Source organism: Tachypleus tridentatus, chromosome 1 (assembly GCF_004210375.1).
Source record: "Tachypleus tridentatus isolate NWPU-2018 chromosome 1, ASM421037v1, whole genome shotgun sequence".
NCBI lineage: Eukaryota > Metazoa > Arthropoda > Merostomata > Xiphosura > Limulidae > Tachypleus > Tachypleus tridentatus.
This window is the reverse complement of record NC_134825.1, coordinates 97,468,701-97,487,771: the sequence shown is the minus strand read 5'-3', so window position 1 is coordinate 97,487,771 and position 19,071 is coordinate 97,468,701. Positions and strand designations below refer to the sequence as shown.

The 19,071-nt window shown below is 33.1% G+C and overlaps 1 protein-coding gene across 7 annotated transcripts in view; it reads right to left on the bottom strand.

Moving 5' to 3' along the window:
- The window catches only part of LOC143252639 (uncharacterized), a 37,614-nt gene that overhangs the window by 4,059 nt on the left and 14,484 nt on the right, over positions 1–19,071 (bottom strand). For 6 of the 7 annotated variants that reach the window (XM_076505120.1, XM_076505467.1, XM_076505206.1 and 3 more), the window contains exon 2: positions 16,078–17,268. The exons of the other annotated variant lie outside the window; for it this stretch is intronic. In XM_076505120.1, the coding sequence (XP_076361235.1) occupies positions 16,266–16,745 (480 nt within the window). In that variant the 5' untranslated portion in view covers positions 16,746–17,268 and the 3' untranslated portion in view covers positions 16,078–16,265. Of the gene's footprint in view, positions 1–16,077; positions 17,269–19,071 lie in introns of those variants that run through there. 7 annotated transcript variants of the gene reach the window in all.

Here is a 19,071-nt window from a genome sequence, read left to right as displayed (position 1 = left end):
TAGAAGTCGTGGCAGTTATCACATTGTATTTTATAAATAATGTTGGTGTGGTGTTTGTCAGTGTAGTTTTACATAGTATAGACCTCAGTTTTTTGCCGGGTTTTGAATAAATTTGGTATTAATTGGAATGTCATATTTTGTTACTAATTTTTGCCAAATGTTGGTTATTTGTTTGCTGATGTCGGGAATATATGGTATACAGCAGTATATGGTTTCGTGGTTTTTTGATTCGTGAGCTGTATTTACTTTAGTTGGTTGATTTTGCTTTCTGTGTAGGTGTGTGCGTATAATGTTTTCTACGGTTTGTGGAGGAAACTTATTGATGTTGGTGAAGTATTGTTTTATTTTGTCTAATTCATCGTTAATTTTATCTGGTGAGCATAGTTTTATGGCTGTGTTTATTTGGTTTCTTAGTATGTTGAGTTTTTGTTTTGTTTCATGTGCTGAGTCCCAAGGAATGTGAACCTGACGATGACCGAAGAAGGTCGAAACGTTGTTCGCTCTTCTATGTAAAGTGTTTTCTCAGCCCAAACGAGCCGTTTTTGCATATAAATTTCTCAACAAGTGGGTTTCTCGTCATCACTGAAACGAAACATAGTTATTGTTTGTTTAAATATACTTAGAAGTTATTACATAAACGAAATTTCTTAAACTTAGATACTATTTAAAACCATGTATCAGATACTACCGTGTACTTTATTTTTCACAATGTTAAACACAATTTTGAAAAATATGTGTATTTTTACTTTGCTAGCAGACGCACCTACGAATTCAATATCTAAACTAAAGGGATCTCGTCTGTTCACAGACTTACTGAAAGCTCATTAACCTACCTATCAAAACTTTCGTGTAATTTTGACAAAAGGATGTGAAATGTAGAACTTCTGCATTAAAACTAAACCACACAACTGAGAAGCATACTTATCAATTTAAATAATTCATATTTATGTACAAGAAAGTCAAGAAAGAGAAAATAGAGATGGAAATCATTTAAGTTCAGTAAATTGCTTACGAAAAGAAATCCACAAAATTTCAGAGAACTCTGTTTTATCTGCTTATATTACAGTTAAACAACGAGTCCAATGTGTTTTCAAATTTTATTTTTGAAATTCTTGTTTTCAATTTAGAGAAACATTTTTTATATTTCTTTTCTACAGGTGTATTAATATTTTTACGTTCAATATTTAAAATGGATCCAATAGAAAAGAAAAAAACAAACACCACTCATTACGTCACGTAATTTAGTAGTTAAGAAAAATGTTGAAATTCAATGCTAGTCTTTGAAAAAATCTTGGAGTTCTGTGTTATATTTTTCATGTAATGACATCTGTGTAAATTTAATTTGTTTTTCTCCTTGAAGCGTATTTGATGGAATTTATCTTTACCTTTCGATGAATAATGATTTTCGTTTGTCCAAAAATAATGGTTCTTTAACAGCCTCATATTTATTTTAAATCATTAGTTAGGAGATGTTTTACATTTGAAAAAATTATATTATATCCATGCACATAAAACATTTTTTCAGAAAAGGTGTGTAACTTGATAAAATGAATGTTTTTCGCAGAAAAGAAACAGCTTTACAGTGACCATCGCCCAGGATGGTCAGATGGTTAAGGCACTCGATTCGTAATCTGAGGATCGCGGGTTCGAATCCCCGTCACACCAAACATACTCGCTCTTTCATCCGCTGTGGCATTATAATGTGAGGTCAATCCCATTATTCGTTGGTAAAAGAGTAGCCCAAGAGTTGGCCGTGGGTGGTGATGACTAGCGGCCGTCCCTCTAGTCTTATACTGCAAATTAGGGACGGCTAGCGCAGATAGCCCTCGAGTAGCTTTGCGCAATATTCAAATCAAACCAATCCAAACTGACCATCAGTGACTACACATTAAGCAAGATTATGAGAAGAGTTCCATTTACATGTGGGATCAGATTTTGAAACAACTTGTAGTTTCAGCAAATCATGAACTAAAGTTACAAGTGTTCACTCACTTCACATTAACCATAAACGTTCGTTGTAGTTTTCTTCATTGTTTTCTTGTAACCTGTCCAATGTAGTACAAAACAAATGACTGGTATTATTGGAACTTTATATCAAATAGTTAGTTTTTTTGTTTCCCAATCAAAGAAGATGGCATTTTTTTCATTTCCTCGTTCTGTCCATGTAATGAAGTTAAAATATCATAGGATTATCATACTTTAATATCATCAAAGATAATTTTGTACTAAATAAATTCTACAAATAATGAAATAATAACTTATTGATTATTGCGAAGTTTACAAACCTTTCATACTAATTTTCGTTAAGTTTTGAAAGCTAGAAACAATATCTTCCTTTGTTTGATAATATTGGATATAATTTTTTCGCGCACGTGACAGTACAAAAACTTCTAGTTTTCCAGATATAACCTAGAATTTTATAACGAGATTTCTTTTGTGATACGTGATTCAGTTTGCTGATGAAACAGGTGTTCGAATTACCTATAAGATATTTCAGATATTAGCCTTTTTAATGCTTCAAAACGAAAAATAATTTAAAGTACCGTATCCCAAACTGGTTATTCTGTATTCATGTTTAAGCAGTAAAAAATGGTCATAACGAATCGTTATATTTGTATTAGTAATAATAACCCGAAATAATCTGATGTATTGCTATTCTAAGTTATTATTGTATTCAAACATTCGCTCCCCAGTGGTTCAGCGGTATGTCTACGGACTTTCAATGCTAAAATCCGGGTTTCGATACCCGTGCTGGGCAGAGCACAGATATCTCATTGTGTAGCTTTGTGCTTAATTCAAAACAACAACAACAATTCAAACGTTTTCGAGCAGAAGAAATTACCTGCCATGTCGGTGTTTAAGTTTATAACTTAATATTGCTTGTTTGTTTTGAATTTCGCACAAAGCTACTCGAGGGCTATCTGTGCTAGCCGTCCATAATTTAGCAGTGTAAGACTAGAGGGAAGGCAGCTAGTCATCACCACCCACCGCCAACTCTTGGGCTACTCTTTTACCAACGAATCGTGGGATTGACCGTAACATTATAACGCCCCCAAGGCTGAAAGGGCGAGCATGTTGGCGCGACGGGGATGCGAACCCGCGATCCTCAGATTACGAGTCGCACGCCTTAACACGCTTGGCCATGCCGGGCTTTTAATATTGCACTCACCATTTTTCGTCTTCATATTAAATAACATTATCACTCATATCATTATTTAAGATGCTAAACGTTATTATGAATTGTATTATACTTTCCTACTGACGAATAAGCTAATGTTTTGAAATAATCAATTAAAGCTGCTAAACTAATTACTCGGTTTAATATTTTCAACTTTGGTTTTCAACATTCATGTTGTATAACGAACATAATACTAATGATGTATTTTTGTTGGAACTTGAGACACTTTTTCGAATGAAAAGTTAAAAATTCTGAGGGATAATATTTTCTAAAATAAATTCTTAGTGTAAATGCCAATACAAATACATATTTGCGTTAATAATTAATAACGCAATTCTCCCTGAAAACGTTTTACTGGTGGTAAGATACGTGTGATCTTTTAAAACTTTGAAGTAAATCGTTTACCTTTATTTCTACTTTTATCAGAGAAACGAACTTAGAGTTAGTTTCTAATGATCGACATGTTTCTTAACTTTCTGCTAAGGATCTTTCAGAGTCATTGATATTAAACCTAATATTGTAGAAGCTAAAGATCCTGTTGTATTAAGTAATAGTTCTTAATGTTTAACACTAATAAGGTTGTCTCATAAAGGTAAAATTAGAAACTGTAACCTAAGTGAGGTTATAGAATTCAAATTAGTAACTGTTAAGACATTGCAATAATTAGGATTAAGAAGATAGTGTTTTATAGTTCAAAATTAGTGAGGTGAGATATTATTCCCAGACTTGAAATTAGTAACCGTTAGGGGGAGTATTAGGACTGAGAAAAAGAGGTGGTTCAGTTCAAATTATTAATTAAGGGCTGTAGTGTTAATAAACTGAAAATAATGGAGCTGTAAATAAGTGAGCTGTGAACCCGACTGAGTGAACTGGAAACAATTTAGTTCACAGTGTTAGTATAGCTAGAAGATTTAGTTGGTGTAAATCAAGACATAAGTTTAAATAAATTAGTGACGACGGAAGTTTGTTTTGGAATTTCGCACAAAGCTACTCGAGGGCTATCTGTGCTAGCCGTCCCTAATTTTGCAGTGTAAGACTAGAGGGAAGGCAGCTAGTCATCACCACCCACCGCCAACTCTTGGGCTACTCTTTTACGAACGAATTGATTGACAGTCACATTATAACGCCCCCACGGCTGGGAGGGCGAGCATGTTTGGCGCGACGCGGGCGCGAACCCGCGATCCTCGGATTACGAGTCGCACGCCTTACGCGCTAGGCCCTGACGGAAGTTAAGCTAAGTAAAAGTTTTGGTTAAATGAAGCAGAAACATGAGGTTTCTTGTTTACAAGATTTTATTAATAACTATTATTTAATCACAAGGCGTAAAAATGGTCCCTTATAAAAACATAAATCATGTATGTTATTTCTAGGAGTAGTGATTAACTGATTCATGTTTTCTGATGTAGATTTTCTTAAGTATCTGTACAATTGAATGTCGTTACTACTAAGTAGTACTTCGGTATTTTTTTACTGAATATAAGGTAAGATCTTAATTACACCAACAAAAAGTAAATTTTGGCTTTTGTTAGTAATCTATTATTATGTTTTATTTATTTTGTTTATCTCCCTGGTAACTCTTCGATGATTTTATAAGGAGATATTCGATTTGTTGTTATTTTACGAAATATTCCTTTTTTATATTTGTATTGCAGTTGTAGAAGTCGAACAAATTGAATATTTTGAAAAAAAATACCATCATATTAAGAACAAAACAAACCACTAATATATGTTATTATAAAAACAAATGTAAATTGATATTGAAACCTTTTTGTAGCTTTTATAAGACTAAGCGATTGTGGATATGAAAAGTAAATGGTGTAAAAAATGTTTATGATTGTGTAGTTAATAAAACAATATGAGGTAGATGCGCTTTCCATGTAAGGTTATTTCTGTATAAAATTTAATATTTCTAAGCAATATTATTTTTATAATATTTTTACTTAACGACAACGCCCCAAGTGGCACAGCAGTACGTCTGCAAAGTTATACTACTAGAAACCTGGTTTCAATACCCATGGAGGATAGAGCACAGATAGCTCATTGTGTAGCTTTGGGCTTCACTTCAAATAACTCTAAACGAGAACATTTATTCATAAAACAGGCTCTCTTCGAAACTATCTTAAAATTAGTCATTTTATAAATATTTTGTGTAAAAGATATACAGTTACTTTGTGAAGTATTAGTATTTCTTGATATGTTTAGCAGCTAAGTTTGCGTTTCGTATTAGATAGGATGAAAATATTGTTTTTGGTGTTGATTTTTTTACGTTCGTAATTTTCTCCTCAAAACCAAATAGCTAGAAGTTCCAGTTTGCTCTTTTATTTTGGAATTTCTTATTTCTTTACTGTGAAACCCACTGTTTTTATGTTAATTATAAATAACTTATAAATATCACACACATGATAAACGTCAACACCATGAGGTTTGTAAAACTGAAACAACAACAAAATCTTCATTTGTTTTGAAGTATATTGATGTATTTTTGCGCTAATGTAATTACCTGAAATTTAAAAGTACTGTTAATTAAAGAGTTACAGAATCACAAATAAAATATTCATTTCGTACCTATCCTTACACGTGTGTTTACTACAAATAAAGAAAATTTTTTCACACACTTTTACAACAAGTGTAAAAACCTGCATTTCTAAGAAACAATAGAAGATAAGACAAAACCTCAATTCAGTTGTCGCCAGTAAACCTAAGATATTACTAATAATCTAATAATCCACATAAATGTCCGAAACTCTCGGGATAAAAATCAAAACATCTTCAGGAAAAACAGTTAAACAATTCATTAAACTCTACTGTGTATGGTAGGAAATATTAATTACTGTTTTTTCTAATATAGTCGTGTATATAATTAATTTATAACCATATTTGGTGGAATGCAAAAACAATTGAACTAAGCCCACAAGTAAGTTTAATTTTAGATTAATTTTTACTATACTCACACATTCACAAACTTATCTGAATTACTAGTCTAGCATAGGGTTTGAGATTAAATCACAATCTAGGAAGAAAACTAATATGATATCTTTTTTATTGCTGCAACCAACACCAGACTTTCATTTGAAATAAATCACAACTTAGATAAGTTTTCTTTTAACAAACATACGTAAAAAACTTTAAACAGACATACTCTACAACTTCTTTTGTTTGTTTGTTTTGGAATTTCGCACAAAGCTACTCGAGGGCTATCTGTGCTAGCCGTCCCTAATTTAGCAATGTAAGACTAGAGGGAAGGCAGCTAGTCATCACCACCCATCGCCAACTCATGGGCTACTCTTTTACCAACGAATAGTGGGATTGACCGTAACATTATACACCCCCACGGCTGGGAGGGCGAGCATGTTTAGCGCGACGCGGGCACGAACCCGCGACCCTCGGATTACGAGTCGCACGCCTTACGCGCTTGGCCATTCTACAACTTCTAAACCTTGCTTTTGATATTAAAATGATATTATTACTTTGTTTTTCTGACGAGCTTGGTAGTGGGTTTTACTTGCATTTCACTCTATTATTGACAAACAGTTTAGCTAGCGTTATAAAAAGCTTTAATGTGAGTTATTTAAATGCTATTGTCTATAAAGTAGATCCTATTTCCGATTATTACAAAATATATTCCATAACATGGTTGAATTGTTTATTTGCACATTGATTTTTATGGGGAGAGGTAATAGAAGAGGTCGATCAAAATTTCTTTAACGAAAACGACCCACCATTGAACATATGGGAACGAGAGTGCTCGTAACAATGACGAGATGAGAGTTGCTCGGTTATTTTCGTCAAGCATTTCTATCCGAACTAACAGTCCTAACATAAAAGATAACTAGCTAGTCAATAACACCCACTGTAAAATACATAACGAAGCCTTAATTATTCTCTTTCATTACGTATTATGATTTATCTCGGACAACTCTCCGATGTATTATTTTACGTACGTCACGTCTTACGATTTCAAAAGGTCTGAAATATTAATTTTAATTTAGAATTTAATTGGATTTCGATATGTATGATATTTATGATATTTTCAAACAAGATTGTTACACACAATTTTTTTTATTAACGTATTTTAATATGCAAAAAGCAATACAACTGATAATAACGGGTATAACAAATATTGGTTTGTATACATGAGTTTTACAAGTTATACCGAGACTTCCATCTAGTCTAGAACTAAATATTTTATCGATGGCCCAGGTCCACGACAAAAAAATAATTCTGAGTTTATATTGTTACACCTCGCTTAAGCTACCTTTTTGCGCTGGCTTCAGACCACTTACAACCTAACGTTTTACTGACGAAAATATTTAAGTCCTTGAAGAAATGCTAACGTCCGAAGATAATCCACCGAAGTTAAGCGGTTTGTAATGTTCGAAATCTCTAAATGTTCCTGGTCAAATTCTGTAGTTTTACGATTAATAAGCAATAATCGCAATTATAGCTTAAGAGACTTATTAGTATACTGACTGTAGCTGATCAATAATTTTCTATATCTGTCTCTTGGCGAGTCGATTTATAAACTTTTAGGTGAGGTTTTAGAAAATTTAAATGGCAAAAATATTGGCAATCACATGGTTGATTCTTATTCTCGAAAATATTTCACAAATACAAAATTCAACAGCATTAAACTGAAACAAACGTAGATATTAAAAAAAATGTATAACAGTAAATCCATTACAATCTATGTAACGCAAAGCATCAAAATCTGTATTTTTGAAGTTGAATATGATTACCGACTCTTACTGATAGAAGCGAAGAATAAATTTACGTAAGTATTACATCTTCAAAATAAATGTTTCACTGCGCATACAGAAAAAAGAAATAATAACTTGATACAAAGTTACAGTACTTACATGCAAATTGTTGTACTCTAATGAAAATGCATTAAGATAAAAAAAAAATTGTTACGTAATTATATTCAGTCATACGCCTACTTCGTATTCTACGTTTCATAACTTATTAAGTTCATAACCGTATGTGTTATGTGTAACCTACAATGTACACACACATAATTGTGAGAACTAGGGTCAGCTCCATTTTTGGCTCTTAGTTCAGTTTTTGTCCTCCTTTTGGTAATACTCAATACTATACATCATCGCTTAACAACAAAAGTATCACGATATTGTTGTTAGGATAACAATGTTGTTTATGTTGAATACATTATATCATTAATAATTTGTGGTTTTATTTCTTGTTATATATCCGGTTAAAAAAAGCTAATGGTTTAATGCAGAAACCTTTCCTCTTAGGTTCGTGCTGCAAATTTTCCAATCAATCATCAAAAATTACATTAGTATTTCAGATATATGTGTAGAAGAACTAAAGTAAAAGGTGTTTCCTAATATTTGTGAAAATTATTAATGATTTTGTAAAAGAGCAGTTCGTGAAATTATACTATTCATGACATAAACGATAAATTATTGAAAAATGTTCTCGGTCAGTGTTCTAGTTACAGTTCATGTTGTACGCTGCAAAACAAATTGTAACTAGGAATTGGAGCCTTCTAACTTCAAAGGGGTAATATACATATAACTTGTTAGAAAATTAATTCTTGGAAAGAAGACATCTTTACTTTTGGCATGACCAATTGTAACTGTAGTTTCATTAACATGTAGCAGTAAAATCTTAACAATTAAACTTGTGCCATTACATAATTTGAGAAGATCAAGATTTCTCAACAACACTACTGATGAGCCAACCTTTAATTTCATAATGTGACCTGGCATTTCTGGAAGTTCAAGATAGCATAGTAATTGAGTAATTTCAAGCATGATCTAGAACTAGAACACTGATAAGTATCAATGCGATAGCACTTACCTAGACGAAACAGAATGTAACATAAGCATTAGGATCAAAGAACATGACTCTCCATCACACACTTACGAACACAGCAGAACGAATTAACCTTCAAATAACATTACAAGCCTTAAAACATTATGCAATGAGAACAACATTAATAACAGAAAAGTAAAAGAAGAAATAATTATTAGTGAACTAAAAGAATTTAAATCAAAATACAGGTGTCACCCTATATGTTTCTTACATTGGAACAAGATGCTTGCGCAGTGTTTTATAAACTAGTATGTGTGTTTTACTTTTCTATAGCAAAGTCATACCAGGCTATCTGATGTGATCATCGAGAGGAATCAAACTACTGATTTTAGCGTTGTAAATCCTTACACTTACCGCTGTCACAACGGGGGACTCTACAAAACAGAAACAGTTACCTAATGATGACCAGACGAATGGTTGAAACGTTGTAAAAAAGTTAAAAATAAACAATGCACTTAAAAGCTGTATCTTTGGATATTTTCATAGTTTACCTGTTAATAGTATTGACATTTCTTTCAAATACTTTAAAATATAATTGAAACTTAATTTTGATTCCCATTTCAACTCTTATTATTGTTTATAATGATATATATATATGTAATACTATTTTAAAATCATTGTTTTTGTCACTGTTTCACATGTTTGCTACATTAGATATGTGGCATGATAATTGTTTCGAACGTTCATGTTTGATAATTCTCGTGACATCAAACATTCTATTTCATTACAATATAAAATCACTAGAGAGGGCGTCGAGCCCCAAACGTTGTGAATATTAAAACATTTTTTTTTCGTGGTATAAGTTTTCCAGTTTATTAACATAGGAGATATTACCTCTATGAAATATAAAAATTAGAAGCACAAAAAGTTTTATAATTAGATAAAAAGACACAAGCAGAAAAGAGATGCTGTCAGTGGAAAGTATACAAAGTTTAATAGCAGTGTTAAAAACAAATTGTAAGGCTGTGTAATACTTCATAGTACGTAATTGTTAAACTAAGACCATTTGTAAGGTTGTGCAATACTTCATATTACGGAAGTGTTAAACTAAAACCACTTGCTTTTATAAAGTATTAGTGCCAAGTATATTAGTATAATGTGTTGTTTTAAAATGACGTTTTAGTCACATATACCATCTACTGTCTATGTTCATTTATGAACTTATTTTATTATTGAGTATAGTTTCCATATTTTTCTCTTTTTAAAATTTAAAACTGTTCCTCTTGTAAAATAGAAACTTTAAATTGGTTTGATTTTCTGTATTTGGAGTAAGGTGTTTGTGTTGGAAGTATTCTACTGATGCAGTTTTGTGTTGGATATGTATATAGAACGCACTGATGTATTCCGAGATGTGAGTGTGAAAAACTCCTCCGGTTTCTCCTATATATATCACATGTAATTTCATAGATTCTATTTTTGATGTTAATACATTTGCCCTGCTCTATTTTCGCTGTTTTTGCCATTTTTTGTTTGCAATTATGAAAGTAAATTGATAGTTCTTTCAGTGTTTTACCTGTTTTTCATTACGTTCATTGCAGTTTAAGATTATTTAAAGACTGTACGAAATTGGTTCACTGTGGGTATTTTGTGTATGTTTTCATTATTTGTGTTGGTGTCCGTTGCTGTTGTAATAATTTTGTGTGTGTGATTTGGAAATATTGTCGATGAGATATTCAATGTATCCGTTTCATAATAGTAGTATTTTAGAGTTGTTTTGTGTTGTTTGAATAGCATTCAGGATGGAACAATTTTGACATATTCTCTTTAATTCTGTTATTGTTTCGCTCTTGGCTTGATCTTGCTGGCGCAATTTGTGATGAAAAACATCGGCTTCTTCCATTTGTTGTTATGAATGAAGCTCCGCCTTTGTCTGTTTTGGATTTTATCGTACGTCTAAGAACTTTAAGTACCCTTCTACTTTTGGTAGTTTTTAGTGTGAACTTGACTAATAGGTGGAAGTCATTTAGGAAACAGTATTTGTTTTTGGAATTTCGCGTAAAGCTACGCATAGGCTATCTCCGCTAACCACCCCTAATTTAGCAATGTAAGACTAGAGGGAAGGTAGCTACTCATCACCACTTATCGCCAACTCTTAGGCTACTCTTTTATCAACGAATAGTGGGATTGACCGTCACATTATAACGTTCCCACAGCTGGAAGGGCGAGCATTTGTGGTGTGACGGGGATTCAAACTCGCGACCCGCGGATTATGAGTCGAGTGCCTTAACCAACTGGCCATGCCGGGCCCAGGAAATAGTAAACCTGCTATAATGTTCCTTTCCCTTTGTTTTGCTTCGTGCTTACTTCTAAAATAATCAAAAACAAAACTTCTGCAATATGTATGTGTGTCAAGAACTATGATTTCTAGTGTATATATAACTGTTATTGCATATGTGGGTGTTGCTCTGTTACCTATTGCTACTCCTCTCTTCTATTGCTACATTATCTCCACATTTAAAATAACTGTTGTATAGGGCAAACTTTAGCAGTTACGGGTGGTTTCTAATGAGATGTCTACTGGAAAAAGTTTTAGTCAAGCAAAGATGTGAAGTTAATGACGCTATGTATGTGTTCCACTATGGGCATGGATTGGTACAAAATGATTTCGTCTAATGCAATTTAATTGAAGTCAGCGCATATTATTTACGTAAAATGACGTATTTTTTTCTAGGAAGTATTTTGTACTGTTTAAGTATGAAGGAACATACTTTAGACTTGGTTTAAATAGTTGATCTAGTATCCAGGATATGGTTTATTATTAATACCAGAAATAACGAACTTATTACAGCAACATGTTGCTTTATTTAATTTAGCAGTGTAAGACTGGAGAGAATGCAGATAGTTATCATCACCAACCGTCAACCTCTGTTCTATTCTTTTACCAACGAATAATAGGATTGACTGTCTCATTATAACGCCCCCACGGCTGAAAGGGTGAGCATGGTTGGTGTGGCAAGGATTTGAACCCGTGACCCTTAGATTACGAGTCAAGTGCCTTAACCACCTAGCCATGCCGGGCTATGATAAGAGGAATTATATTTGAAACTTTTGTATTCGTCTGTTTTAAGATATTTTATGTTGACTGTTGTTAACCTACTAAATCTGTCTGTTGATTTTCGTTTCTTTATATTTTCGTTGTAATTGGTTTGTTTTAGATGGCCGTGAAGTATTAATATATGCTTATACCTCGCTTCATTCATAACTTCATCCTTTTTCACCACATCTCCCTTTCCAGTTGCTGAGATGCAGCTACAAACCTAAATGTACTTAACTAAGTACTTCATACTTAATTTTAAACACGTCCTTGTATTTTTCTCCAGCTATTATGCTTCCATACTGCTTTCGTTTGAAACCAAACATTTTAAATTTTGATTCGTGATCCAGAGGACTTGTTATGATTTTTCTTTGTTTCACTCTTTACATTTAAGTATATATTTGAATTTTTCCTTTATTATTTTTACATAAGAAAAGATTGTCTTCAAAAAGTGAAAAAAATGGACTTGTACCCCTAATGATTTTGATACTTTTGTTTATTTCTGACTAGTTTTTCCTTTGTACCTTCAATACAGATATCTCCAAGTACTATTCATTTTATTTAGGGAATTATTTGGGTCGTAAATACCTTTTAGTATCTTTATATTTCTTAATCACGCCTTAGCTTGCACACCTATGAGAGCCAATTTTGTGAGCGATATCGCTGCTGGCTATAACTTTGTACATTTTGATGTAAAATAATTAAGAATTTTTGTGGAATTCTTGGCATCTTAACATATGAAACTTCTGGGTAGAAAAATGTGAAATCATTAATATTTTATCAGTACATCAATAGGGAATTTTACATGTCGGTTTTGTTTGTAGTTAAGCACAAAGCCACACAACTGACTATTTGTGCTCTGTCACCCATAGCGTTTATAACTACACAAACATACCGCTATGCAATTGGCGGATTATATGCCAGCAACGTTCTGTTGTTTACAGAGTTAAAATGGCAATCTCAAACCTACATAAATAAGTCTTTGCCTATACTTTCAAATTCCATATTGTATTAAACACTATGGTTCATTCCGTTATGAAGGCAAGATTATTTAAAGGTGGCTCAAGCCTTTTGCAAAGTGTATGAATATGTGTGCGTACACACACACACACACACAATGTGTTAAAATAATTCTGAATATGCAAATAAACAAGCCATTTGCTAAACATAGTGATTATTGTCGTGATGAAATGGTATATATGAGAGGTATATTTTGAGGGATGTGTTACTGCTTGCTCCAAATCCAAAAACAGAGAGAAAAAGGCTGAGACTGACTGAAGCTGGAAGAAGAAATTCCAAATAAATTAGGTATTGAGAAGGGATAAGAACAGACTTCTCTACTGCCATGAGGAATTCCCCCGTGCTGCTTTCTGTAGAAGCAGAATAGTGTGGTCCCTGGACTGTGAATGGGAGAAAGCAAACATGAGCCATAGAAAGGAGAGTGGAAAGAACCACAGATTAAAAATATCATGCAAGCCTTTTTACTCACTTCCCAACAAAACCCTTAAAAAGCTGAGATTAGTCCAAACTGTGGGGCCCTGAACTAGAAAACTCGTTTTCGACCAATAAACAACTGTTGATGAAATGGGAACTGTGTGGAAGAACTCCAAACTGTATATCACAAGAAACCAATGAGAATTTTATTACTAGAAACGTGGATAAAGGAGTCAGGACCAATCTCAGACCTATGAAGAGAAAAGAAAGGAAGATGCCAGCGTCTTAAACTGAAGAAAATTAGGATAAGGCCCACAGTTGACAATGACTAAAAATAATACTCCAATAGAATAAGGAATTAAATATTGATAGTATTAATTTATTAATAGTAGTATTAAAAGCAAAAAAAATGGTTGGAATAAGTCAATGGCGCAAAATTGAAAAGATATATAGACAGGTGCTCTAATCGCGAAAATGTTTCAGCAATACTTAAAGGGCAGATGAAGACAGATAGCTATGTGTGAAAAAAGGTAAGACCATACGGAAATGTCTTTGATTTTTATTCCCAACCACAAATATAGTTCTACGCATGCTAAGAAACTATCATTCATTGAACACATAATGCCATGTTTCTGATAGGAATTTTCTTCTCTCTTAAGGATTTTACTATAACAGCCTTTCATTGTCACTCTCTAATGAAGTTTAGCTTTAAAGGTATCTATACATCAGGTTGAAGTATGAATGGATTGAACAGATTACAAACAATTAAGATGGTTTGGGCATTAAATCATGCTTTCTCAAGATACTGACAACTGAGTTATTGAATGGTTGACGATAAAAGGTTTTAAAAACTCAAGAAGAAATTACACATCTTTGAATATGTGTACAATTTCACATGTTCTTTCTTTCATAAAAAGTTTGTGTATTAAGTTTCTGTTGGTGTTGTGTTTCTCAGTGTAGTTTTTTTACATAGTATGGACCAAAGTTTAGTACCTGGTTTTGTATCAAATTATATTATTTGAAAACTAGATATTTTCTTCTGTGACATCAAAAAAGCTTAGCTAGGTTTCAAGTACACTAGGTGACAAGAAAATATTCTGATGACTTAAATTCTTATCTACTGAATTTTACCAAATTTATTGTACGTAAGCAATGTATATATATATATATATAACAGTTCATATTATTTATTGAATAAAAATTATATTTATTACACGGAAATTAATCTTGATTAGTTAAGAAAAGTGCCAGCAAAAATCATAACATCTGGTCTGTGAAAGGTAATAGTGATACAATATGAAAGGTAGATTCTAAATTAGTGTTAAATTTATGTCAATTCAAAAGACAAATAAGAATGTAGTTACAGAAATAAGTTATTTGTAAGCAGAGCTTGCTGATAAAAGTTACTTCTATATAGAACTTAAAGTTACGTTATGAATTAATTTATCCAAAAATGAGGTTTATCACCATCTTTACGTTTAATAGTAAATTTTATACTACAGGGTGTTCTTAAAGTCACTGTTCACTTATATATTTATTAACAGACATGTTTCAATATAGAATACAGAAGGTAAATATGAATGACAATTATAAACAATGTTGAAAGTGACCCCCGTTTGCATCAATACAGGCCTGGATCCTTCTTATTTTGTTTCTAAACACCGCTATCAGTTGCTGGCTTGAAATAGACTGAATGAATTCTGTTATCGCTGATTACAAAACTGCACAGTGACTTTCCGAACACCATGTATTATGTATGATAGTAAAGAGTGACATTTCATTCAATATACTTAGATATATTAACAAACGTCAGTAATGAGCACAGTCTTCACATTAAAGAAAGTTTGCTCTTTCACAAGCCGAAGCGAAAAATTAATTAAATAAGTTTTGCTTACAAGTTGCTTTTGGCTTTAAATCCTTCAGTTATTATTGTGTTGTTGTTGTTTTTTATAATTTTGAGCATCAAATGATAATTACTGCAATAGTTAAAATAAATTTTCAAAGGAAACACACACTCAAAATAAGAACTAGTCAAGGCGACGACTTTTGAATAGTAAATCAGGTAGTCAAGCGATGCCAAAAAGGACTCTCCAAGTAGTCGCTAAAATCGATGACTACTTAATATAACTATTAAATATTAGTCATTTTTTTACTATTGTGTAGTCGGAAAATAGTCAGGTGATGGTGGTAGGGACACCTGGCAGGTAATAAATTTGACTGCTCTATGATATTCGTTATGACTTTTGTTAGGTAGTCATTCTGACCAATGCCAACTACCTAACAATAGTCTCATTGCCTACCTGCAAACCACTACAGAGTAGTCATGACATAGTCAGTGTGACCCTATTCATCCAAGGAGTGGTTGTCATTATGACCATCCATTAACAACGGAATGTTGTCATTATGACTATCCAACGACCATGGAAGATAAACCATGTTGACCAGGTCAGGACCACCACTGCAATGTCACTGTTAGGCAAAGAGACCATCTTCAGTCAGTTGTGGTCAGCAGAACCGTCATTGCAGTCAACCCTGCAGCCATCTGATGATTCAACCTAAGTCCCAGTAACTTGCCACCATCCTGAAAAATATAAAATGCATTTTAGCAGCACCATTTTTATTCTAAACTGAACACAAGTGTACATCAATATACATGTACCAAAATAAAATTCAAAATGCAGCAACAATTTGAAAATAAATAACTGAACTTTACACTTGGTTTTTGAAAATTAACCCTGGATCAAATACACATGACAAGTTACTATTACCAGATCTAATATAACCTTATGGCTTTGAACACTTTCCTCTTCCTTTACCTTTGGACGTTTTGACAGATTTCCCGCTGCTATGTGTTTTGACATTCAAGAGATCAAGTAATTGAAGAACACATCTGTCTGCATCTTTATCAGATTTGGTAATTTTCCTGGACTCATCATAGAGCTTCAGAACAACTCTTTCAACAAAGTTGAAAGTTTTCTTGAGTTTTGTTGGAAATGAAAAGTTGAAGATATAAAAACTCCCTACATGCATAGTGAATGCTTCCACAAAATCTTCAATGGCATAAATATCAAAGCCATCAACATACAGTTTGGATTCCTGATCACAAAACTGAGAAATTGAACCACATTGAATGTATATACCACTCTCAGCAGGTTCCCTATCTTCAATACCCACCATGATACTTTCACATTCTTTCAGAAGAAAAGGGATACCAAGAATGGCAAAACCAGATGTAACATCAGGCATGTGTGAGGACTGTTTCATAAGAAATGCTAACAATGGATTATTTTCTGTTGATATGTTTCTGTCCTGCAGGTGAGAAGTTACCGAGTCCTTATATTGAGAAAGTTGGACACTCCTTTTTCTGCATCATTTCCTAGCCGCTTAAATTCATTCAATAGCTGTGCTGGTTATGCCACAAGGATAGGATAGTGCTCTATAAATTCATTGACAGGAGTGTTGTCAATTACCAGTTTCCTACGATCATGCAAAGTTTTGTACATAAGCAAGTCCACTTTACAAAGATCACCCTTTTTTCTGCAATGCAGACAAGTTTTCATCCATTCCTTGTGTTTTTCGGTGGAAGTTTCATCCTTCTTAACTGGCTTTTCACACAAGTATTGCTTTAATCCATATAGCCTCTGTTCTGAGATGTGGTTTGGAGATGGGGTTTCATCTGTTGCACTTTTCATCTTTTTCTTTCTTTCTTGGACTATAGGCAATGATGAATCCTTCCGCTTTCTATTATTCTGGAATTTCTGACGAAGCTTCATCTCCTCCACAGCTCCTGCAATTAGAATTGACAGAATTAGTTCTATTGAGAATGAATAACAAAACTGTCCTGGTAGAACTATAATTATTTTAAACAGTATTTCTTTTAAACCACTTTTGGCATTTTTCAGGTTTAATCTGAGAAACTGAAAGTCATACACATACTGGTTAATAAATCAGTTGTACGAGTTCATCTTGACAAATGTATTCTCTTTAGCGTCAAATTAGTTGAGTTTCATTAGTTGAGTCATGTTACATCGTAAACAAACAAAACAAATATTTCAAAGTATCAAAATAGTATTTTACACAGCTCCTCCTTGGTAGATATACGTACTTGTGTGTATTTTAAACAATATAACTTCCCACAAAATTTTCACTTGTTTCTTTACTAACATTATGCAACACAAATAATGCCATTTAATTTATTTTGTAATTAATGAATATATTTCTTGCAGAATACATTTACACCCTTACAAGTGGTGATATGGTCATTCCTGTTATGCACTTCAGGACGAATTTTATTGGGCTCATTGGCTTTTGGGCTCATAAAGTCAAATGTATAGATAAAAGAATATATTTGTGATGAAAATATATTTCACAACAAACATAACATAATGCACATGTGGATAGTACTTACACGAACACCTTGGGGTGTTAGATTTGGGGCAACTGACAGCTGAGGGTAGCGCTTAAATATTTCATACTGCCTTGAAGTGGGATATCTGGAAAATAGACATCTGAAGAGATATAATTACACGCTTGTAATCAGAAATGGTACACATGGTATTCACTGCACAGCACTTACAAGGTATAATTGGAAACCTCAGTGTATACTGCATTCAATAAATGGAAGCGACCTTTCTCAACAGGCTTCCTTTGTGACAACAACAAAACAGTAGATCTAGGCAGACTTGACAAATTTTCCAGCTAAAGGGTACTGGTCAAGGCTTGAATGCTAAAATGCTGACCAAAGAAAATATCAGTTCAAAACACTTACAAATTGGGGTTGACTGATTGCAATGAAATACTAACTAAGACCTAATTGTCTCAAGTGAAAGATGAAATTATTTCTCCAACAAATTGAAAGATTCATTATGAAATATCCTACCATGATGATATGGACTGAATTTGCTCAGTACTGGGACCGAGTGAAGATGCACTCTGCTTGCTTGAAGGTACTTCAGGGTTCGGTGGATTCTGGTCAAAAATACATTATTAACGGGTCTATATGTGTAATAGAAAATTAACAACAGTAATTGTGCTATGTTGAATATTGTATATTGAACAATTTTACTTCTTTTCTTCGGAATAAATTTTCCGCACAGTAATTTCCAATGACTACATAAATGATTATAATCACTCAAATTTAACTGGGTTGCGCATTTTTACAAACGACTCACCACAACAACTATCTCTCCGTCAGAGGCCCCAGTATTAGAAACCAGAGAAACGCGCAACTTTGCTCGTGGTTTTGGAATGTCAGACCATTGAACATCCGCCCTGTCCTGCCAGTCTTCCATGTACACTTGAGCTGACAAGTTGGTAGCATCTACATCCAGATTTAGGTTGTCAGAAATCTTACTGGGCAACAATCCCAGATCATCCACTAATACCACAATTTTTTTTCAGTATGAAACTGATCAAAAATGATTTATATATATATACACATGCAGAACAGTTGTCATTGAAGAACAACTACAAAACAACAAAGAGATATAACAAATTTCCATAAATCTAACATCAGCAGGACTGGTATAAATCAGCTAAATAAGTAATTTCGTTTTTTTCTCTAACAAATAGTAGCCTTTAAAAGGTGAAA